This window comes from Leptinotarsa decemlineata, unplaced genomic scaffold, assembly GCF_025532065.1.
Source record: "Leptinotarsa decemlineata unplaced genomic scaffold, Ldec_3_MD MMD2_P_RNA_scaffold_6, whole genome shotgun sequence".
Taxonomy (NCBI): Eukaryota; Metazoa; Arthropoda; class Insecta; order Coleoptera; family Chrysomelidae; genus Leptinotarsa; species Leptinotarsa decemlineata.
The window spans coordinates 10736699-10762676 of NW_027412533.1; the positions used below are offsets into that span (position 1 = coordinate 10736699).

General features: G+C 34.7%; 2 protein-coding genes across 2 annotated transcripts in view; both read left to right on the forward strand.

Moving 5' to 3' along the window:
- LOC111515722 (adenylate kinase 8) overlaps positions 1-23019 on the forward strand; it is a 42751-nt gene extending 19732 nt beyond the window's left edge. Inside the window, exons 3-4 of the mRNA XM_074169942.1 lie at positions 13892-14138; positions 22044-23019. Of these exons, the coding sequence (XP_074026043.1) occupies positions 13892-14138; positions 22044-22497 (701 nt within the window). The 3' untranslated portion in view covers positions 22498-23019. The remainder of the gene's footprint in view (positions 1-13891; positions 14139-22043) is intronic.
- Positions 23020-24457: 1438 nt separating this feature from the next.
- On the forward strand, positions 24458-25809 carry Rpi (Ribose-5-phosphate isomerase). The gene has a single exon (XM_023174041.2). The coding sequence runs from the start codon at positions 24730-24732 to the stop codon at positions 25438-25440; it is 711 nt and encodes a 236-aa protein (XP_023029809.1). The 5' UTR covers positions 24458-24729; the 3' UTR covers positions 25441-25809.
- Positions 25810-25978: the final 169 nt, after the last annotated feature.

The window sequence follows — 25978 nt, forward strand, 5'->3', positions numbered from 1 at the left end:
TCATTATTATTTTTTTATTTCAATTCCAAGTTCTTCTAGACAAATACCTCACATCAATTTTTGTGTTCCTCTAATCACTTGTAAATAATTTCATGTGAAGAAAATTTAAAAAAATAAAAAAATAGACATGATTCATAGTGAAATCGACAAGTATATTTCATTTGTATTTTATCCATTCAAGTATCTCTTTCATTGAATATGTCTTATGTCCACTTTGCAATTTACCCCTACTCATTGAATATGTCTTAAGACACACTACAATTTACCCTACTCAATGTTCCACTCCTCTCCCACTCCCTCTCGAAAGTATAAAAGTAGAAATCATCTGATGAAACATTCAGTTGATCAGCTAGCATCGAGATGAACCCGATTCAACCTCCGAACCCTATATCTGCCCGGATCAGGGGTACAACTTCAATTACTGGGATAACAGCCAGGTACAGGTTGTCTCTTCCACCACGGAACCCCACAGTCCGCCATAACGAATACCGGGATCACGACATCAGATGCAAGTTCAGCATGTCACTGGCAGTGACGAAGGACACCTTGGATGACTCGGAATATCCAGATCCTGACGGATGGTGGGACCCCTGCTTATGATGACATTGTCCCAATGAGTAGCGACGACGACGATGATGACGACGACGACTCTGTGATGATGCTGATGACGAGCTTGACGTTAGACGTCCTCCACCATCCCCTATCCTCATCGAGATAGTCCTCCGCCATCCCCCAATCCTAATCGATGATGATGTCCTCAATTCCGATGATGACATATAATCATCTACTCGTCCATCATTTCCTTTCCTTTCCTTCCACGGAGTACACACTTTTTGGTTGGTGTACACGAGGCACTGCGAGGCTGGGGCAGTGTCTTCCTCCCTTCCTCTCCCCTCTTATTAGTTTTTTTTTCCATAATAATCACTAGAATTTCTCCTAATAATCGCTCAGAGTTTCATTCTTGATGTTTTCGAATCTCAAACACTGTTCTAAACATTTCACCCCCTCCATTTCATTTCTTCCAATATAAATATAGCAACAATCCCAGTTCTATATCATTCTTCCACAATGTCGAGTACAGGACCCATCCAAGTACATGAAATAGATTCAACGTCTGATCATTTGAGTACAACCTTCGCTCAATTTCTGCAGCGAATCTATGATCTTCCTGATGATTTCGCAGAACGAGTGGAACAAGGTATATTCAGGACGACATAGATGCTGTTGACGATAATAATGCGGATGATGTGATTAGTATATCATCTGATTCAGCTGATTATGACGACGACGACATCATGAGTATATCATCTGATTCAGATGACTACTATGAGGATGATATCATTAGTATATCATCTGATTCAGATGACGATACCATAATTATTGTTTCTGATGATGAGGAGCGTTAGTCCATATCATTGCATGGATTAATAAAAAAATAACAGCCCTTTTCAGGGCTACAATTAAAGACTGAAACAATAAAAAAAATAGCTCTTTTCAGAGCTACCATTATACTTTCAAACAGAAACAGATTCAAACCATTGTTAACATTATGTTAACATTATAATCTCAAACGAAATATATGTATGTGAAAGTATTCATCATTATATGCATATGAATGATTGACAAAATGCCAACTTCAACTTTCATTTAAAGTAGTACTCATCATATGCATAGATATTCAATGACTATCAAATTCCAAATTTCGACTTTTTCAGTCAAAGTAGTAATTTATTTGTCATATAATGTATAGATATTCAAAGACTAACAAATTTCCAACTTAGACTTTTATTAATCAAAGTATTCATTTGTCACATAATCTATGAATACTAATACAACTAACTACTGTTTGTGTGAATAATGTAGCCCTGAAAAGGGCTGTTGTTTTTTTTTTTGACCAGTAGGTCCACGGTTATTGTGCCACAGGTTGGACATTATTACATATAATACATGTAATACTCGGGTGAAGTTTGTTAGTGGCCTCTCGCAAGCTTCACACCAATTCTGTCCCATTTCCATAATTGAGAGACAGTGTTGTGGGTGTTGACATGCATGGCATACCACCCTCCATTATTGTTTCTATGCGAATAAAACCGAAAGCATCACCAACATAGTTTTTTGTTCTCTCCATCTATTGTGCTGATCAATACGTATGCATCCAATGCACAATACAAATCCAAGGGATCTTCCAGTGTCTCACTGACATTGAGTGTTCGCATACCGATCCTCATAGCACCATCACCTTCAGTTGTGTCAGCTTCTATCCCTTCATCATCTCCTTCTTCATCATCCATGACCCTCTCAAACTCCATCACGTCATCATCTTCGTCGCTTTGTTGGCCTCGTTTTCAACTTCGTCTATCTCATCTTCATCGACTCCAACATCTTCTGCTTCAACTATTACTTCCTCTAGCGAACATTGACATCCTCATCATCTGATTCGTCTATCCAATTGTTTTCATCAACAGCAGCTATTCTATTTAATGCAGCATTTATTTTTGCAGAATTCATCTTGTTGTTGTTTGCTCACAGTTGTAGAGAGTGAATGAATGAACTCTAGGTTTGCAAGTCAACTTATATAGGAGGTGATGCGACTCCCACTTGACTCGTTTAGAGTTGAATAGTAGGAGAAGTTATCCCACTATACTTCCACATGATGTTGATTTGTATAAATAGAGATCGTAGGTATAGGAGAGAGCATTCAGAGTTTCTGTAAGTCATCTCTTTATATTTCTAATCGAATTAGTAAAAATGCCGTTTCCAAAGAGTGAAATGAAAAAACCAAAAGTGTGTGTCTACCCAATGATGATTGCAGGGCTATTGTGTGCTACTTTTGTCAAATAAGTAAGACCTAAGGATCAATCAATCCATGTACTGGTATGTGTAGTGATTGCGTGTTGCGGATTCAACTATCGCCTCCTTCTCATCCACCGAAGCGAACAAAATCGGATTATCGTTCAACAACAGTTACAGTGTCTGAAGTGTTCCGAACCTATAATATTTAACAATATAGGTATCTGTAGAAATATTTGTGGTATCTGTGCTGCCGTTCCAACTCCACTGCAACGTTGTTTGCGTTTGTGATACATATTCCATGAATTGTTGGAATCATGTATGCAATGCATGTAGAAGTACTTGGGATCTGTGTGAGAAGGTTGGTCAACTCTACCCCAATAGGAGAATCCATTATTTTCAATGTTGGTGTTTGACGCACGAGCAACAACTATTGAGGAATAGAGTCAAAGAACGTTCCACATCCACAGAGACATATTAACATTTTTCATTTTTTATTATCGTTATTGTCCTCTATTATTAATAAATATATATATATTTTGAATTTATTTGTATTATTTTCTAACATTTAAAAATACATGCATGCAACACAAAGTTTTTCCTCTTAAATGACAAAGATTGTTACATGCGTGAATAGTTTAGTGAGAGAGCGCATGTGCCAGTTGATGAAAGAGCGCATGCGCTAGTTTATTTTCTTCTATAAATGGTGAGGTCTCAGTAACATCATCACCTTTCCTATCCACATTCTATTGCTATCACATATCATTCCTCAGACCTTAATAATCATGAGCTCTATGCCGCTATTGATTGCTGAAGATGGTTCACCACTTGTTGATATCGATCAGACTGATTTTGAAAATATTCCAGTATTACATTTATCGAGTCAAGATTCGATAAATGATTTTGATATTAACGACTTCGTTAACTTTGCAGATGTGCCAGAACCAATGAGCAAATTATTATTGAAAATCCGATCGTTTCGCAATTATCATCACTCAAACACTCTTCATCTACCCTTCCTCTTGGTGTTGATAAGAAATCTAGAACAATCAAGAGGAAGGTTACTAAGCATCTTCATCGATTGTCACTGACTTTAAAGAAAAGAAAGAATCCAAAAGTGTTGTGCGACAGAAAAAACCCGCAACGAAAAGTGACAGATCGAAGAGGAAGCCAAAAGGTACTCCTAAAGAAATGAAGAGTGATTTGAAAGCTGAACCGCTATCTTCTTTCAGCCCCCTCCATCGGTTTGGGGAAATGAAAAGGAAAGCAAAATGCCGTCTTGTAAAGGCACAGATGACTATTGCTGAACTTGAAAGAGTGAGCGAGCTATTAATGCTAATAATGAAACTCTTGAAGCATTAGATGCCAAGATTGCATTAGCGAAGGTTGAATTGGCTAGAATGTCTAAAGATGCTGATGAACTCCGTTCAAAAATTGGTAAAGATAAGCAATTCCATCAACGTTCGAGAATGCAAGCTCAGGCTGAGCTTGAGGAGTCGACTAAGCTTTATGAGACAGCATTATCAGTGAGAGATAATTGGCAAAAAGAGTTGGATACTGCATTTCAAAGTGACGGCGATTAGTTTTGGGAATGAATAATGTGTTTTCAATATCGTGAGTTGAAAAATATAAGCGGGAATGGAGTATACAATTAATTTGGTTTGGTATACACAGAACATTGCGAATGGCTGGGGCAATGTTTACCGCTGCAAATATTTTTCAGTTCACATACTTATAATTGAAATGAAAACAATAATGAACTTTAATATTACTTTATTCATAAAAGTCACTATTATATACATTTAAACCATATTTGATTCATCAATCCAAGAATTTTGTTCGCTAGGAAGGCCTAACCACTTTACATATACTTTATTTTTTCTTCTCTTCAACACCTTCTCAATCAGATATACGTCAGGATTCTCGGTTCGTAATAACTCTTCTTCGTAAAAAACATCCTCTAATCGGCTGTTCATTCATATCTTCAAGATTATAAGTCGTTGGGATGGTTTTATTAATTTTAAACAATCTTGAATAGCTCCGTGGTAAAATTCGCAGTGTAAGACTTTTCAAAAATATGTTTGTATTTTACTTATACGTACAATATCATTTAATTGGAATTTGGGTTTACTTTGTCTTCCTCCAATTCCATTGATACCCTTGAATTTTAATTTGTTGTTGAATCAACATTGATGGGTGCCATACCTATTGTACGATGAACTTTATTATTATATCTACTAGTTATAATTGGAAGAATATCAAGCCATTTGTGGTGACCTCTCATCGAAAATTCCTTGTAGAGCCATGCCTTTATTGTACGAATCACTCTTTCTGCTATAGCTGCCTTCTTTGTGCTAAATGTTGAATAATGATTGATATTATATTCTCGCATGAGAGATGAGAAGCTTTTATTGAAAAATTCTTTCCCTTGATCGCTTTGTATGTGTTTGGGGGAGTATTTGGCTTCTTTCAGTACATGTTTCATTGCATTAGTTACTGTACTACCTGTTTTATCTTTAACTGCTACAGTCCACAGATATTTGGAGTAACAATCTATCACTACAAGTATATATCGGTATCCTTCATTACTTTTTGCATAAGGTTGCAGTTCAGCTAAATCTATTTGCCATAGATCTGCAAAACCTTTGATGGTGGTTATTCTTCTACGAAAATTACGTCTTGCAGGTTTATGTAATTCATTAACAACTTGTCGTTTGACATCACTTATTTCATTAGTCATTCTATTTCAATATGATTAAAGAGAAAAGGTGATAATGTTACTGCATTGAATGATGATGTGACAGTGATCATTACATGTGAATATGTTAATATATTATACCTTCTTCACGTAATTCTTCAATTATTGAAATTATTTCATTATCATGTCCGGTATGTCCGGCTGACTTTGAAGCTACCAATAGTCGTAGGCGAGCAACTAACTCTTTCGGTGAATTCCAGTACACATAATTCACAGGTTTAGAATTATATATTTTCTCCATTTTCACTCGTTTGAGTGCTCCACCAATTTTACTTCTACTTCTTATTGGATATTGTCGTGAGTCTAATAGAGGTTTGATAACTTCACGAAATTTTTTAGAATTTGTATTTTTAAAACCATTCTTCAGATGATATTGTTTATATGGAGCATTCGTTATTTTCAATATTTTGGAATATACTTGACGAGTTTCTTCATTATCAACATCTTGTGGATTCTTCAAAAAAATCATATCATACAATTCTGGACTACCTGCGCATTCATATTTTTTCACTTTATTAGCATCCCAAAATGAAATGTTTCCATCTTTGAAATTTACCACTAGACTTCCCATTTTCAGCTTTTGTGTAATTGGATCCATACGTACGCCAAATGTTCCATCATATGCTGGATTTCTAGATTTTATATTATCAAATGTTTCATCAAAACATCTTCACCACTTTCATTCATAACAGGTGAGATGTCAGGATCCGAGGAATCGATGTGGGACGATGATGGTGTTTCGAATAGAGTTGTTCTCATATCGTCTTGAAGTGTGCTCGTGTCACTATTCACAGATGATACACTACCAAAAGATTGTTTTCTTCCTATTGAGTACTCATGGGATAATTTGAAGTAGATTGAACAGTTCCATGATTTGGTGATAACACTGGTGATTTAGAAGTAGCGTTTGATGATAAAACATTCAATGGTTTCATTATGGGCTCATACAATCTTTCAAGTGTCGTACGATTTTCAATATTATCATTCTTGATAGAGTTGAATTTCTGCCTGACAGCTTCTGTTGTCTCTACTAGTTGACGTTTCAAATTTATTTCATTGTTTTTATTTTCAGGATCTTTTTTTGTATTCATAATGCCCTTTTTTTGAATTAAAGCTTAATTCGTTGGTGAAGTGACCACTACAATATTCAGTGATCGAATAAGTTCCAAAAACAAGATCATGGGTATATAAAACTATCGAATCCTTTGCGATATCTACCTTCATCTATTTTTCTATCCTTATCAATGACTAGAAATCCATATTGGTCCTCCCAGCATTTAACACACATCAATTGGAATTGTTTGAATGTTACATCGGGTGAAACATGATCTGAATAAATGTGATGTAAATTCGTCTCATCTTGTTTGAACATTATAATGAAATTGGTATTGTCACGCACTAACTGTTTGGGTACCCGTGAATATGTCTGTGCTAGATAAAAACAATCAACATCCTTATGACGTCCCATACAGAAATATGATCTAATAATATCTTGCTTTTCACATATTACATCATCGAAAATGAAAACAGAATTAGGCTTAGCGTCGGAGGGTTCCACTATTTCTGCATTATTGCTGAATGTATAAAAACCTAATCCTTTTATAGGTTCCAAAACACTTCGCAAGTACTGATATTTAGGTTGATTGAGTGATTTCGAATAGAGATACACATTTCTAAATCTCAGTCCTTGTGGATGTGTTAATAGTGATATCATTGCATTCGTCTTTCCACAATTTGAAGGTCCTATAATGAGTCCTCGAACTGATGATGGAAGTAGTGGACCATGTCTGAATACCCTTTGTCCATTCAATCCACAACCAAATTTCTCATCTAGATTATCTACAGCAAACTTTTCTTTCTGTTTTACAATGCGCATCGTGCCGTGGTTGGAGACTATATAAATGTTATTAGCTTATTCATTTCAATGTGTACCATCAAACGATACGGACGTATTGAAAGTGATCGTAAAATTAAAAGAGGTTGTGGTTTTGTTAATGATTTAATAAACAAACTTCCTTTCGAATTACATCTACCGGAGGTTATCAATACTGTGGACCGGGTACAAAATTGAAACAACGTTTAGCTCGTAACGACCCTGGAATCAATAAATTAGATATTGAATGCAAAAAACACGATATTCAATATTCTAAGCATCCATCCGATCTTGCAGCAAGACATTTAGCCGACAAAGAACTTGAATACAGCGCTTGGGATAGGGTTAAATCGAAGGACGCGAGTATTGGGGAAAGAGCAGCTGCATTACTTGTCACCAACATTATGAAAGCGAAAAGACATATGGGCATGGGTTGTAGTACCAATAAGAAAAAATGTAAGAGGAAACAAACGAAGAAAAATAAAATTAAAAAAGTTGCATTTGGTGCTGGGATAGTCCATAAAGTGCGAAATGTATTGAAGAAAGCTGGTGGGAATCAATTTGTGACGAATAATAGCAAAAAAGCTATCACTGTGGCATTGCAGGCGGCACGTAAATACCTTAAAGCTGCCGGTGGAAAGAAGAAAATCCGCACACCACGCATAATTCCTGTTCCCAAGATCGGTGGACTTTTACCATTGATACCAATTTTTGCTGGACTATCCGCACTAGGAAGTTTGGCGGGAGCTGCTGCTGGTATTACCAAGGCCGTGAATTCGGCAAAAGCCAGCAGAGCGGCTTTAATGGAAGCCAATCGTCACAATAAAACCATGGAGGCTGTAGCATTAGGCAAACGCGGAAGTGGAATATATCTCAAACCATACCGTAAAGGTTTAGGACTATATTTAAAACCATACAAAGCCACAAACAAAACAAAAAACTAATTGAACCCCTACCTCAGAGGCCTCTTACTGATCTCGATCTCAGTTATTATGCACAAAAAATGAAAATTCCACATTTTCGTGGTGTTTTTATGCGTGATAGATTACCATCTTCAGGTCCAAAACAAAACGAGACAGCTATTGTTAATTTAGATGGAATAAGTGGACCAGGAACACATTGGGTGGCATATAAAAAATGTGGGAAAGAAGTCACATATTTCGATAGTTTTGGAGATCTACCCCCACCATTGGAATTGACTCGATTCTTTCGAAAATGTTCGAATGTAAAAATCAAATATAACTATGATCGACAACAGAAATTTAATACAGTTCTCTGTGGTCACTTGTGCTTGCAGTTTCTCTCTAAATAATTTTCCAAATAAAAATGGATTCAACACCAAAACTGGATCGGGAGGCTATCAAGGGAATGGGGTTTTCACTTAGAATGTTTTCAAAATATGGTACCTTGAAAAAAATGGATAAAGTGATGCTTGCAAATATGCCTAAGGAAGTGATACTTGCATGTGTTGCACATGAGATTGCATATGTTTGGGAAAAGTTGCCTAAGCATCTGCAAGATGACATCGATATAATGAAACATAGATATTGTTATGAGCACCACCACCACGATCAAAATTCAGAATCGGATGTTAATGACGGTCCTATACCTCGGAAATCTATGTGTTGTATTTGTAATATAGAGGATGTGAATATTGGTATCAATAAAAATGATACTTATTACAATACAACACCTTCCAAAAAGTGTAAATTGTCTCAAATGTGCTGTTGCTGTGTACAATAATAAATTGAAATGTGTTTCAAAATATTCATCAGTCATGTCACGAAAGTTCGAGCTACAAGCTGTCGGGACAAGTGTCTTGAGTGCGGATTTTTTTCCACCAATTGAATTGGATAGGAACAGTCGTTATGGATTAGGACTTTTGGGATTCTATGGATGCAATACAATCAATAATATAACTGAAGCTAATAACTTAGTTAGTTTTAGAATCAGTAATGACAACTCATCGATACCCCAAAAGTTGACAATTGAAATTCCATGTGGTGCTTATGAAATAGAAGAGATCAATGCCGTCATACAGAAACATATCATGTTCAGATTGTTTCATGATAAAAAACCAAATGATGTCGTTGCAGATGATATTTTCTATCTACACGCCAATAATAATACATTCAAATGTGAAATGCGATCCAAATATGAAATTGATCTGACACATCCAAATTCAATAGCAGAAATGATGGGGTTCGCTCATGAAATATTTCCACCAAATCAGATACATGAATCATCATTACCAATAAACATTACAACTGTGAGACTTATCCGCTTAGATTGCAATATAATATCTGGTTCATATATAAATGGTGAAGAATCCCACATTCTTTTCTCATTCGATATTGATGTTGAACCTGGCTACAATCTTACTAAAGAACCACACAGTATTATATATATGCCTGTCAGTCCAGAAGGTCGTCAATTGATTCACAACATTACAGTGCGTATTTTGGATGAAAAAAATAACCTTATCGATTTTGGAAGTGAAGAAGAGATTTTCATTATTTTGGAATTGAAGAAAATCGAATAACTGTTGTTATGGGTTTCATTTATAATAGACAAAATCGCATTGAACAATCCCAAACGAGTTGCACTATCAAAAAGAAAGGTGTGCATAAAAAGAAGCTCATTCCACAAGTGTATGCTAAACAGTTAGCACATAACGCTCTGTCTGTGAGTGATCTTAAATTTTTGAAATCGATTGGATTGAAAGTGAGAAAATAACAATGGTGCTCGAAACAAACAATGAAAAGTTGAATATATTCAATGAACCAGTGCTCGATCATTCTCTCATAAGTTTACATGAGCACACATATAAGCCCTATGGATCACCGCTATTCAGGAATTCGGATGAAATCAGAATTGCAATCAATAATCAAGATGTTATACTAGATATTGCCGAGAGCTTCATTTACATAGAAGGTAAATTCACCCCCAAAGATGTAGCGAAAACATGCTATCTCTCGAATAATGCAATTGCATTTCTCTTTGACGAAATTCGTTATGAAATGGGAGGTGAACAAGTGGCTGTTGTTAGAAAACCTGGGATAACATCTACAATGAAAACCATGATATCATTTGGACAATCTCATGCTAACACATTATTGACATCTGGTTGGGGACTTTCACAATTGAAGCAAGATATCTTGGATACAAACAGTCATGTTTTTAGTGGAAAACTACCACTGAAATATTTGATGGGTTTTGCTGAAGATTACAACAAAAGTATCTTGAATGCCAAACAGGAATTGATTTTGATTATCGCTCGATCATTCAAAAACTCATATATAGGTGAGGTTGATGCTGATTTGGAAATAAATAAAATCGAATGGAAAATAAGGCATATTGTACCAGATGATAAACACAAGCTCAAACTTTTGAGTAGAATAAACAAAAGCGGTCTGAATGCCAAAATCAAGTTGGCGTATCGTATGTGGGACCTCTATGAACTACCATCATTACGTGGGACTTCTTCAGACATATGGGCCATCAAAACAACTAACGCATTGGAAACTCCTCGTTTTGTCATCATCGCATTCCAAAGTACTACCACATCTGAAGATAGAACACAAGATATTACAAAATTCACAACTGCTGATATCAATAGTATTCGAGTATACTTGAATTCTGAAGTTTATCCATATGAGCGTTGGAATTTGAATTTCGATAAAAAACTTGATGCTCCTGCTTATTATGCTTTTGAGAGTTTCCAGCGAAGTTATTATGATAAAGATATGAGTGAACCTCTGATGGACATTGGACAATTTAGAGAGAATCCACTATTCGTCATCGATTGTTCCCATCAACCGAATGCAACAAAATCATCAACTATTGATATAAAGATTGAGTTTGAGACGAGGAAGACCAAGTTTCCAGACAACACTAAAGTATATGCATTAATTTTGCATGATACAGTTTTAACATACAATGCATTGGATGGTTCAGTTCATAGCAGATATTGACACTTTTTTTTCACTCTATCATGTACTGTTTTATGATCTTTTTTTTTTTTTATTTGTAACTGACTTATATCATGTATTGTATTTTATATCATATTTATTGTTTTGTAATCATTTTCTATTGTATTTCATCAGATTTAAATAAATAAAACATGAAAATAATACAAAGTTTTTTATTTGACATTATTTATGATTCACAGGAACATACAGACTATCTAAAATAACTTCTTCCTCATAATCATCATTTTCGCGACCATCTTCAATTTCCTCTCGATTTTCATCATTCAATTCAAAGTGATGAATAATCCATTCTGGCAAGTATGGTTGGAGGCTATACAGGAATCTTCTTAGGTTCAGTTCAATCATAACCTCACAAAGTTGCCACAATTCCAATTCATTATCCAAAAATTTGTTGCAAACTTCTGCACCACTCCAATAGTTCTCAGCATCACGAAGGCATAATTCGATTTGTTTTTCATCATAGCATACACTCATATCATAAACGCTTGCATGTTCGGCTCCATCACCCAACACCTTCAATTTAGACGACAAATGTTGAACCGATGATTTGAGATCTACAATATCGACCCAATCTTGACTTGCGTACTGCATCCACATCTTTAAATGGTGGAACTGAAATCGAACAAAAAAAAAAAACAATAAGCAACCTCCAATTTTTCAGTGATATAATACTCACATTCCCATTTTACTTGTAGTTACAAAGTGAGTGTATTCAACTAAGTTAGTAATGTTTATATTTCCATATAATTATCATCTAATATATGAATATTAATAAAACAATAAGAAATTCATTATAATTACTATTATTATTCAATCATATTGAATTTGACTAGAGTTATCGTTTTCACACCAAAAAAAACTTTGTAAGCTATGACCTAAAGAAATTCACTATAAATTATTACTATTATTCAATCATATTGAATTTGACTAGAGATCGCGTTTTCATGCCAGCAAAACTTTGTTGGCTCTGTCCTAAATACATCATCGTATATTTACCACCTGATGAGTTGATACAAGATATATCGTCATCACTGAATTGCAACGAAATACGTTTTGGTAGCCATGTTTTAAATAATTTATCATTGCTCACATCTTGCAAAGTTAATAAAATTGATTTACCAAATCGTGTAGAATAAGTTGACATATTTTTAATTATGTACACTTCATCAATTGGCAATGATGATAAGGCCTTTTGCTCTAGTATTTCAACCTCCTGTACAATCAAATTATTAATTTTATTCAAGTCTACTTTTGAAACGGACATGATGAAAATATATATGAAAATATAAACAATTTCCAACAGATAAATACACTCACCGTCTTCCTTCTATTACGAACTGAATAACACTCTACCAATTGCTAACTGCTGCAGATATATTCGTCTACTGATTTCATAGTGTGCCAGGCATTTCTTTTATATTAAACAGTGTGAGTCACCCCCACCATGAAACCGTGAAAGATTCACATTGCTAGTTGCTATCCACTAGAGATGCCTGACGTCACAGCCAAGCCCATCTCCCAACTTGATGCGATAACAGTTGCCGGTACGAGCAAGCAGTGGTCGTTGCGGTCTCGGAGAGGGTAGACGCTAGGCAAACAGTCCTCGGCTGCCGTTGTGTCACCATCGATAGCGGGGCTAGAGCGAACCTTCATCGCTTCAGGAGAGGTGAGGGCAGACCGATGAATACGCATTACTCTGCCACACGTCGTGGAGTGAACATGTCGCTCTCTAGCCGTTGAACGGTTATTGCTGTGACGTCACTCCACTACTAACTTGGTGCCCTAACACCGATGGAGCATTTATTACTTGGAGGATCTTCGAAGTATGCAGACGTATGTTTGTACATAGACAAACAAGCACATGATGAAACCCTGTACCGTGCATTCTCCTACACACACACATAAACACACAAAATCTCATATGAAAAAAAAATCTGAACGATCCATGCACCAGACACTTCAAGGTCACAACGCCTTGACTTCACTGCACAACAAAAAAAACTTCACCAAACAACAACCAATAAAAAAAGCAATTAATACGTCATAGTGGTGGGGGGAGGCCGAGAATCAGCTGTAAACAACTACTATAAGTAACTGTATTTCTTATGCCACAATAAAATGGCACAAATATCACTTTCTCTTTTATTTTTCAGTTCACCTACGTTTTCACTGAAATAGACCAAAGTTTTATTATCCGCAAATAATTTGAATTCACCATTAAAATTCAATTTTCATATCGAATTTATATAAATTCTTTGAGATACACCTCATGAAATGTTTTTCATCTGAGATTTGATTTGAATGGACATTGTTTTAATTTTTCAACAAAAATTTTATGATTTACTATCAAAAACTTTGCACGTTATCCAATGATAAAAGTCCACTCTTGATATATGATATGAATGAATGAATGGGAATTTAAAAAATACTGTTAGGAAAATATATTTGCAGTTTTTGAATTTGATATTCGTTTTTTAGGTAGAAAAACTCAAGCTAAACTGATTTCTTCATCATTGAATATCGTCCATGTAGATTTTGAGTATTTGATATGTCAATCATGGATATCATCTACGGATATTGGTGAAAAGCTAAGAAACTGCAGAAATGAAGTTTGTTTCCACTCTGAACTCCTTTCCCAAGTTATAAATGAACGAATCCTTCAAGAAGATTGTCTCAGACGAGGCTGGGTTCTTACTGGTTATCCTTACACTGACACCGATTTCAAGTAGGTTTCATTGATATCTTTTTCACTTTTTATAAAAAATAAAAAATTCCTTGAAGGTTACCAATCTTCCAAAAAAAAAATCATTCATAATAAGAATCAGTTGAAAAAATAACCAGTAATTAAGAAGAAGAGAATTTACAGTTAGGTCAATCAGTCATATACAGATTGTCCAATGTAGTAAATGCTTTCTAAATTTCGATATGGTCCCGCCTACAACAATTGGGTCGAAGCAAGATGCATACAAATACCATGGTGTAATCACTTGAACCCCTCCCTAAATAAACATTTCGACGAAATACTCGATCTACTACAGAAGCGCAGAAGGGCTGTAGTGCCCTACAATTTCCTTCAAATGGAGTATACTAGGTGTTGCTAGGAGATGTTTTTGTTTAGATAATTTTGTTTAGAAAATATAGAAAAGAATTAATAAAAACTTCAATTTTTTGTTAAGTATTTGTTTCTTGGAAATCACGACTCAAATTCTCGAAATTTCGAGTTTGAAGTCAAATTTTCGATATTGAAGTCGAAATATCAAGATCAAAGTCGTAAAATTAGAATGAACGTTGTCGAATGAAACACGTCTGTGTGAACTGCATTTGAAAAATACTCAAATTCTACCAAAATCTTCGAACTTTCATCTATCTGTATTTGGAAATTAGTGCTTCCAGCCTCTCCGCGGTTAGCAACTTCTTTTATCCCGATGTTGAATAGCGCTAACATAACAATTACTTCCTACATTGGAATCTAACCCCAACTTCAACAAAAACAATTTTGTTTTACAAAAACGGCAAAACCGATCACCTCTGATGAGCTCACGTTCTGTATTAGCACTGCGGCTAGAACAATAATTGGTGTAAACAATGACCAATACTACTGACCTTTCATTAACTGCTATTTATAATCTATTGAAGAATCTGGACGAGAAATTTGATAAATTACAAACTGCGCTTGCCGATATTAAATCTGAATTACTAGGTATCAATGATAAAATACCACTCCTCGAAGAAGAAAATATCAATTTGAAGAAAGTTGTACCTACTTGTACAATCGCAGGACCCCAAACTTCGGCGAGATACTTTGTTGGTTTTTGGTATCGAAAAAGAAAACAAAAGTGGATCACTTTCTATTCTAAGGCATCTTTATGAAGTACCTATCGAAATAGCTGATATTAATAATTCCACAGTTTGGCTGATATCTAGTCTAATCCGGAACTCCTGCAAGTCAGCTGCAATGGAAGCGAGGATGCCGCCCTCTACTGCAAGAAGTGCATATAAAAGGACCCCCTAAGATCTAGTACCTACAACTTCTGATCGAAATTACAAATAACTCAATTACTTCATTGCATTTGTTAGCTTTCATTTTGAATGCATATACGAGTATAATTTATATAAAATACTAAGTCAACAAATATTCATTTTCCGTAAGAAGTATCATCCCTCCGTAAGAAGTACCTCCAGAATTGTATGTTTAGTCGGGATAATATCCGTAAATGTTTGAAATTCTGAAATTTGCACATTCAAATGTAAGATCATTATTCACAGAGTTTGATTTGCTCTCGGAATATATTTCAAATGAAAATATTGATATATTTGGTGTCACTAAAACTTGACTCTCTCCTACTATATACTCTAGCTCCATTGAAATGAACCCTTATCAGTTAGTTCGCGCCGACAGAACTGACAGAGGGGGTGACGTCGACTTTTACATCAATTACTCTATCAAAATCAAAACAATCTTCAGTCAAATACGTTCCCATCTTGAACATTTGTGGATCTCAACAATCCACAGATGTAAAACTCTCGCATTTGGAATATTATATCGGCTCCCTACAGTATTTAAACGAATTCGAAGACAGCGTGGCTAAGCTACTTCCTTCATGTGATTTTCTGCTGGCCGACCGATGTTCTCAACTTTTCACAGATTTTATAAATTCGTTCGATCTCTTTCAGCTCATCGAAAAGGCTACCCGATTAACGGCTCACTCTCAATCCCTTATTGACATTATCCTCGTTTCTGATAAGGAAAGAATATCAGATGCAGATATGGCTGATATTCAGGGAATTTCAGACCACTTGGCAGTGTTGTGCAAAATCAATAATTCTGTTCCTCCTAGAAGAGAGTAACTAAACCTCCGGCACTTTGCTTAACTTACAATACAAAGATAATGATTTCACTCAAGAACCGAGCTCTGAGAAATACAAGAAATCATTAACGATTGGATTAGTTATAAAGAACTCAGAAATTATACATGTAGTGCAATACGACGTGAAAAAAAAAAGAAAATCTTGATTTCGTTTTACGAAATGAAAACTCCAAATCAACTTGGAATACTTCAAGAACTCTTGATATCCTGAGGAATAATAAAAATACAGATATTCCTGATGAATTAAATGACATCAATCTCATTAACCATCACTCCAATTCCATACCTCAACCTATCAGATCTGCTCACCAACTTTTCTTATTAGATCGTTATGTTGATTTGAAAGAATCTGAATATTCCTTTCACTTTACCACAGTTACATTGAGATGGTGCAAAGCTCCCTAAGACACATGAACAGCAACGCTTTGGGTTTAGACCGGTTATCCCTCAAAATGATTAATCTCATTGACTCTTTTTTTGATAAACCACTTCAATTTTCCCATAAACTCGATCATTACGAGTTGCCAATTTACAAAATTTTGAAAGGATGGATTTGTTATCCCTCTGGCTAAGTGTAACTCACCTACAGCCCTTTCTGACCTGAGACCAATTACAATTCTCCCGTGTCTCTCTAAAGTAGTAGAATTGATACTGAAAAATCAAATCAATAATAATTAAGTAATTGAAAATTATATTACATCTGTTCAATCAGGATTCAGACCTCAGCATAGTACCACCACGGCTCTTCTGTCAATTACCGACGATCTTTTTGTAGCCTTCGACACTAATAATCACGAGATTTTGTGTTTCACGTATAGTCAGTGGGCATACTTGAAGACTAGCTATAAATCAAATCATCTAAGAGAACAATTCGTTCAAGCCAGTCTCAACACCCTACACAGTAGGTTAATGGACTGACACCTATCAGAAAACAACTACTCCCCTGGCTAATACCACCAAGGGCGTTGGATTATATCCGACAGGTGTCAGTGTAGGGTGTTGAGACTGGCCTGAACGAATTGTTCTCTTAGATGATTTGATTCATAGCTAGTCTTCAAGTATGCCCACTGACTATACGTGAAAGATTTCTTTCCTTATACGAGGAATTGGGCAAATTTCGGATATGCAGTCAACATAACCTTGAAACTGAGAATATGCGAATTACTGATCATGTCAAAAATTTCTTATTGCAACAGTATTTATGGACCTACTTTAAGACAATCATATGCTTTTCGTCTACAGCGTATTCAGAATAGATGTTTACGTTTTTCGTTTGGTATTCGGAAATATGACCATATATCTTCATTCATGCAATAATCAGAATGGTTAGAAGTTGAGAAAGTTAAAACTCTGCATTTACTCACTAACACACATAAAAGTTTTGATATCTCGTCAAACTGATTACTTACTGAAGAGGCTTAGAACATTCTCAACAATAAATAGTTTTACCACACGGAACAGTTCAGTTTCAGTCATCCCCAAACACTAGTATTTCATCTCCACCCTCTGCTTGTCGTATAATGCACCTAAATTTTACCCCGTGAGTTCAGATCTCATACAATAAAAAACTTTTTTTCACTACTAACCTGATAAATTGCTATTACTTACTCCATTCCCCTAACGAGAATTAATATTTCTCACCCTCGGTAAATAATGATAATAAAACTCCACTCTACTTGATATTCCGATATATTCAACAAATTGTTAGAAAATTACTAATGACAAAATTAAAATTGTTAATATATCAATGTTAGTAATGAAAAAGATTATATATATATATATATATATATATATATATATATATATATATATATATATATATATATATATATATATATATATATATATATATATATATATATATATATATATATAAAAATATATATATATATATATATATATATATATATATATCTCGGCTAAGAAAGCTATTATTTACCTCGCACATTATAAAAATGATCGGTAAATAATAGCTCACTTCTTATCCTAGGTATATATACCCTAGGTATATACTATTAAAAAAGACTAAAGACTTACTCAACTGTCTAGTCTCTTGTCCGTTCGCGACCTTAGCATTAATAAAAGGAATTTTCTACAGCGTTTGCATATATTTTCTGATATTATCATGACGGTATCACCGTTAACTAGACTTCTTTGTTATTTTTCAATTATTGCTATTTCCAGATTAAGTTATTATTATCATTATTATTATTATTTCGAGTCAGTTCGATAACATCTCCCCTTACGAAGACGACATCTACGAGATCGACAAAGAACTCAATCCTCGAATATCAAAGATGTACGAGGCTCCTCAAGGCGGTCGATTGCAAAGCCAAGCTTCGACATGGACCGCCGGCGAGATTCGTCCTTTGTCTTGCAACTCGAAATTTCGAGATGGAAGTCGTAATTTTCAAGAAACAAATAAGCTAAAAATATGTAGCCCTTCTGCACTTCTGTAATCTACAACACTGTTGATTCTTAATAAAATAAAGAAATCCAACGTACTTCGGTATTCCATTCACAGAAGCGCTAAACTCACACCATTACATTTGGAAACGATTCTTGTTATATTTATTAACATATGTACAAAGTTGGGTCAATCTCATTTTTTGCGACAAGAGATTTTGACAGAACAAAAGCGAATTTGTAAAACTTTCATATTAGTCAGTGGGCTATGCTTAAAGACTGGCAGTAAACAAATCTAAAGAAATGAACTTTAAATGTTCGCTCCAACTTAAGACGAGGAATGAAATACTCTGAAAGAATTTCGATGTTCAATTCTGTTTAAATCTGTTTAAAATCTGTTTTTCCGTTAATCAGCAATCCAATTATGGAATATCATTGACTTTAGGTTGCACTGACGAGTGGCTAAGGAACTCGAAACCGATCTGCGGATATAATCCAACGCCGTTCGTGGTATTAGCCAGTGGAGTAGTTATTTTCTGGTAGGCGTCAGTCCATTCAACCTACTGCGTAGGTATATCCGAGACTGGCTTGAACATTTAAAGTTCATTTCTTTGGATTGGTTAAACCTAAAACCACCATCAGAGTTTCTATGCATCTTTGCTTAGAATAAACCCGGCCCGATAGTGTTATCAAACCAATGAAGTTGCTTTACGCGAGGTTGACCCCATCGAAAAGCGCGAAACACAAATTTATGAAAAGTTAGACCAAATTTATAAAAAGTTAGATGTAAATTCCAGTTATAACCTCAAATAAGAGCCATCTGTATCTGAAATTTTACAGAAAGCAGTTCAATGAAAAAAGGAACAAAATAAATAAATTGAAAAAATTATCATGACGCGTAGGTTTTTATAGGCGATATCGATATCAGTGGTATTGCCAATTGCATACGCAGGAAATAATCTGTGAAGATTCCTTCACTGACGCCTATCGGATATAATCCAACGCCGTTCGTGGTATTAGCCAGTGGAGTAGTTATTTTCTGATAGGCGTCAGTCCATTCAACCTACTGCGTTGGTATATCCGAGACTGGCTTGAACATTTAAAGTTCATTTCTTTGGATTGGTAAAACCTAAAACCACCATCAGGGTTTCTATGCATATTTGCTTAGAATAAACCCGACCCGATAGTGTTATCAAACCAATGAAGTTGCTTTACCCGAGGTTGATCCCATCGAAAAGCGCGAAACCTAAATTTATAAAAAGTTAGACCAAATTTATAAAAAGTTAGACGTAAATTCCAGTCACAACCTCAAATAAAAGCCATCTGTATCTGAAATTTTACAGAAAGCAGTTCAATGAAAAAAGGAACAAACATAAATAAATTGAAAAAATTATCATGACGTGTAGGTTTTCACGGGCGATATCTAAATGGTTTTTGAGCAAACATCAAAGGCTTTGTAGCATCGAAATATATCAAAGCTAAAAACATAGACCACGGCTAATAAACCCAAAAATAACAAAAAACGGTGAAATCAAATGATATTCATTTTATTTTTCTGCCTTTGTTACTTTTCTTCACGAAGATGTGAAATGTGTGCAATTTTTCGAAAAAAAAATATAGGTAAAGTATAGGTTTATCGGTAATTTGTAGATAAAACATAAGATAAAATCCGCAAAAACAAGAGAGCAAAACAAATGCTTGAAGATATTGAAAATACGTAGATATTGCTTATTTTGCGCTGGAATCCGGTGTTAATTCTCTTTAACACCACAGAATAGTAAACAATCAGAATTGACTATTGGCGGGAAAGATTGCGCATCGTCGTGGCGCATCCCAATCTTGGTTGTAATTGACATGTTGCCGATTACATTGAGCCACTCGATTGCTATAGCTCCATCGTTGTGATATTGTGTTAATTGTACCTAAACTCAAGAAAGTGTTTTAGTTAACATTTTCTTTAATATGGAGAAATATGTTTTTAGTGGAGAATGTTTGCGTGCCGCACATATCAGTAGTTATTTATTTCAATGTGTCAGGATTATTTATTGTCAATATAAAAGTAATGTGTTGACTCAAAAGGTATAATAATAATGTCTTTATTTTTTATCCGAAGTTCAGTATTGATACTGCTCTGCGAAATGCTTAACCGAGTACTATTTACAAATATTCTATAGTACTATTTTAAAGCAAATACAACTAATATAGTTAATAATTCTACCTAAATTACACATATGAAGGTAATACATTATGAAGAGGTGGAAATCTGTTTATTGAAAGAGAATAAATTAAAAAAATTATCAAAAAATAAAATCAAATCCAGAGTAAAAATGAAGAGATCAATTTACATATAATAAACGCAATCCTTCAATAATACTTTTAGTTTTTTCATACTTTGTTATTTGAGAAGATTTTGTATTTTTTCATCCAAATTATTAAATTGGTCACAGGATAGAATGACTTCCGAGAAAACCTTAGGAAATGGGATAATTTCTTAACTTTGAGAGGTAACTTTATTACCTGAGAGTGATGATTGATTATTTGGCGACACCAGTGAGTATTTCATTTTGTCATTCACAAAGTATTCTTTGATTTTTTTACTCAAACATTTTATTTTATATTATATATATCTGAAATATTTTTTATAATTATACTGTGTATTACTTTATTTCCAATATTAAAGTCGAATTCCAATAATAGGGTTTGTCTAGTTCTGCTCCAGAAGTATCTATACCTTTCAATTTTTCATGTACCCTCCCCCACAAAACAAAAATATTAAAAGATATAAATGAATAAAAATTTAAATATTTTCGGAATATATTCTTCGAAGTTCTAGAATATCTGGGATGATATTAAAACTAATGACTTTTTTTGTACGCATTAGGCAAAGCGACCCTCAGATTTACACCGGAATGTACCTGAAAATACCGAATAAAAATCAAAGGCGCCGCTTTGGTCTTCCAATTCTGATTGTTTACTGTTCTATGTCAACATTTTTATTTAATATGGTTTTCCATTGGTAAAACTAGTTCAAATTCATTGTATCTTTGTACCTTTTCGTAATACAATAATGAAGGAATGTACAATGGTTTCACCAATGGAAAACGACATTACATGCTGGTTCAGGGATACTTATTTTCTTTTACTTCATTAATAATTAATTTATAGAATTATAATAATCAAATACACATGCTTAATGTGCCCAAATGGGGCAATATCTGACGGGATAACCATTTAATTAATACCATGAATATCTATGTCAACAGATTGTATGGGGTACTTTAATTGTGATAGTGTTGAACATGTTATATCCCTCTTTGAAGAAGAATGAAATTTATATCAGTTTGAATTAATTTCAGATATTTGGACTCCCTGGATACTCCACCGAATAGAGTGATATTCCTTGAGTGTGATCTTAACGTCTGCAGAGAAAGGATCCGTTATAGAAAAATAAATGCTTTTACTGGATCTATGACTAATATAAGAAACGATTTACGTGACAACCATGAGAAAGTCCTCAAAACTCATCCGAAAGATGACATAAGCATGATCGATGCCGAATTGGATTACTATTGCCAGAATTATGGCCCCATCAGAAAGTACTGCGGTGGCACTGCGAGTGTTGTAAATGGTGATCAGAACGAGAGGTGGGTCTATGAGTGTATACTGGGAATCATCATGAGAGCACCTCCGGCTGCGCCATCAAGGAAAAGTTTGACAGATCTAGACAGTTCTTCTTCTGGTACTTCTGTTGGATGCAGTTGCCTTGAAGTTCCTTCTAAAGTTATTGATTGTTATATTCAAAAGATGTAATCAATTAATTTGGTTGTTTCATTTCAAATCGAGATTTTTAATATTGTTAAATTTTCCATACCACGGCAAATATTCTATAGATATTCACTTTATTTTTAGGATGGGTATTCTCTTTACGAAATATTCTATGGTCATTCATAAGATATCCAAAGAAAATATAAAGAAGCTTCGGAAATGATTTTCCAATAGCTATCGTGAATTTTTTTTGTATAGAGTTCTTTTATTTAATTGAAGGCCGGAATTTGAACCCTTGGCCTAGTATGACTCCAACGTCAACACTCACACATGAGAACTGTAATATTATTTTTGACGCAAGTTTCACCAACCAAATTATTTGAACGAGAACCATACTAGTATTCTGTGTAGCATTGTCGCGTTATTTTTTTTTTTCGAGTTTAATTATTTCTAATTTTCTTGGATATGAAAGAATATGTCGTTAATAATTCAGACAACACATATTACGTGTATTTTAATGGGGATAAAGACTGAGTTAGAGTTATTATTAAACTTGGTGAAAGCGTTTCTGGAGTCTGATAATTCAAATTTAAATTTTTTGTAACAATTCTTCTTGGCTTTTGGATTTGGCTTCTTGGCCATTAATCAGCTGTACAAGACATTTTGATCCTCATACTTCCACAACATAGGCAGCTGAAAACAAACAACTAAACAATAATTGAACTTTCACACCAGTTTCACAAAAAAGTTTGAAACTAATTACTATTCCTTATTGGTTCCACATTTCATATATCTGGGGACATCACGCTTCATTCCACTGAACCACTTTTTTGAGATTGTTTTCTGAAGTATATGATTTATTTCAAGAATTTTTTTGAAAATACTCTCATAATCACGTGGTGATTCCATTTTTGGGATGAAAAAGTGATAATGACTCTATTGTGAATAACATTGGGCTGCAATGAATGAAAAAAACCTATAAATTCTGAATTTAGATGTTTAATTTGAAAATTACTTTATAGAATGTGAGATTAAGATTTTCCCCTTCCCATCACAGAGGAGAGATTATCATCTGTGTTAACTTTGCTTGGTTTGGTGATCCAAAGTATTTTCAAATGCGGTCTTTTCTATTGGCTGAAAAGGGGATCAGAAATGTTCGTAGATAAACAATTTAATTTCGTGGCAACGTTTCGGACTTTATTGAATCCATCATCAGGGCTCAAACATTAGTTATCCATGTCATGAAACGTTTAAAATATATGTGTCAGACAACATAGTTACAAACGAAAATGAGGACTAACCAAATGAAAACACATACACCACAGACACATATCTGTGGCCAAACTAGAAGAGCCCAGTTCCAACTGCCGCGAGACAGACGATGTCATCTGTCCACAGTTTTCACAAACTTATAAGTTGAAGAGTTCTGTGCATCTATCCCTTTTTAGTATGTGAATCAAAGCTCTGTTTCCTATGACCAGTCGGTCTATTTAGATGTTTTCAAATATTCACCAGGGTTGTCAATGTGTGAGAAAACGGTATTTCTTACCGTACTATAGGTATGGATTTCCTGTGGAGAGTTTGTGAGGATCCTTTTAATTTGAAATTTGACCGCGGAATGCAGAGCATAACTTAATATTGAACTTCAGAAAATGTAAAATTCAAATATAATCTTTATTTTTACATTCACGTTACTACTCTTGATTTCATTCGCATGTTGACGTTGATCCATGAATTATTCTCATTGTTCGGGAATATGTTTCAGTCAACTTCGAAATTTTTAAATTTTGAGGACAAATTGGAAAGAAAAAACTCACAGGTATTTTCCCCAGTAGGAGCGACTTGAGATGTAATTAACCTTATTGAGTGATGCGATCCCATGGTTGCCAACTGAGTTAAAATAATGAAATTTGACAATTTGTCATCCGCTAATAAATAAATAGGTAACCTATCTTTCTGAGTTCCTTCTGCATTTTCATTTTTGGTAAATGAGAAACTGATTTCCAGAAAATGTCTGAAAAAAAGAAATTTCCAGTCGTCCTTTATGAAGTTGGGGTTCCAGAATTAAAAATCAGCTATGAAGAAATATAAGATGGTCTGTACCAATTATGTACCATTAAAAATTGAAGATTTGGAAGAAACTGGATTACTGTATTGGCAACCCTGTTGTTTACACACGTGAAGGGTTATAGGTTATCGTTAGATGATTGTTGAAAAACAAATTTAAGGTACCTATTATGTTGTTTTTGTCGAATCAAGACTAATTCGATTTCCACAATGTCGTGTATAAATATAGCTAAAAAGGCTGCAGCTCGTGCCGCTGTCGATCGTCACGTGAAATCGGGAAATATTATAGGCATTGGAAGTGGTTCAACAGTTGTATTCGCAGTGGAGCGATTAGCTGAACGTGTCAGTAAAGAAGCATTGAAGGTGAAATGTGTTCCTACATCCTTCCAAGCGAGGCAACTTGTTATACAACACAATCTACCCCTCACCGACTTAGAAATCCATCCTGAGTTGGATATATGTATCGATGGAGCTGATGAAGTAGATTCTCAAATGAATCTCATTAAAGGCGGCGGTGGATGTCTGCTGCAGGAAAAAATCGTCGCCAGTTGTTCTAAGAAATTGGTCATCATAGCCGATTATACTAAAGACTCACAAAAACTTGGAGATCAGTACAAAAAAGGCATTCCTATCGAAGTGTCTCCAATTGCTTTTGTACCTATTCAGAATAGAATTCAAAAATTATATGGAGGAAAAGTTGAATTACGCATGGCTGTTAACAAAGCTGGCCCGGTTATTACCGATAGTGGTAATTTCATACTAGACTGGAGGGAATTTAACCAGGACATTAACTGGAATGAAATTAATACAGAACTGTTACTAATGCCAGGCATTGTAGATACTGGACTTTTTATACAAATGGCCTCAATATCCTACTTTGGTCTCGCTGATGGGTCTTTTAAGAGCCGAGAATGTTTGTAACATTTTTAACGTGAATTTGTTTGAGGACACTACAGATCCTATATTGTTCACTTGAATTTTATAAAATCATACAAATTACATTCTGAAATTGATTTGTGAGTTTATTTGCTGGAAATAAACTTATAAAAATGAATTGATTCAACAAGAAATACTAGAAGGTATCAGATATTAGTATACCCCAATGTTTCTGTAATCTTTGTCAGAAATACCTATTAAGTTCATCTTGGTAAGGTCGCATGGAATTAGCTATTAGACAAAAGTTCTGCAGTTGTAGTTACCTTGAACAGATAGAATGCATATTACTATATCTAGAGAGCATACATGAAATCAATATAACAATTTGAACCAAATAAAGCAAAACTCAACCTATATTTTGTTTGATTTCAGTAGGTGATTTCATAATTCAAACCAAGATTTGTGACCGAGTTGGCTGATAGTTGATGAAAATCCATAACTTATTCAAGAAACATTTTAATGTGAGATTTTCACTGGATAGTTTGCAAAACTGCATCATGTGTTCCGTAAAAACTTTCTGCGA

Excerpts from the sequence above, each read along its gene's own strand:
- Rpi (XM_023174041.2), top strand. The coding sequence starts at position 24,730 with ATGTCGTGTATAAATATAGCTAAAAAGGCTGCAGCTCGTGCCGCTGTC.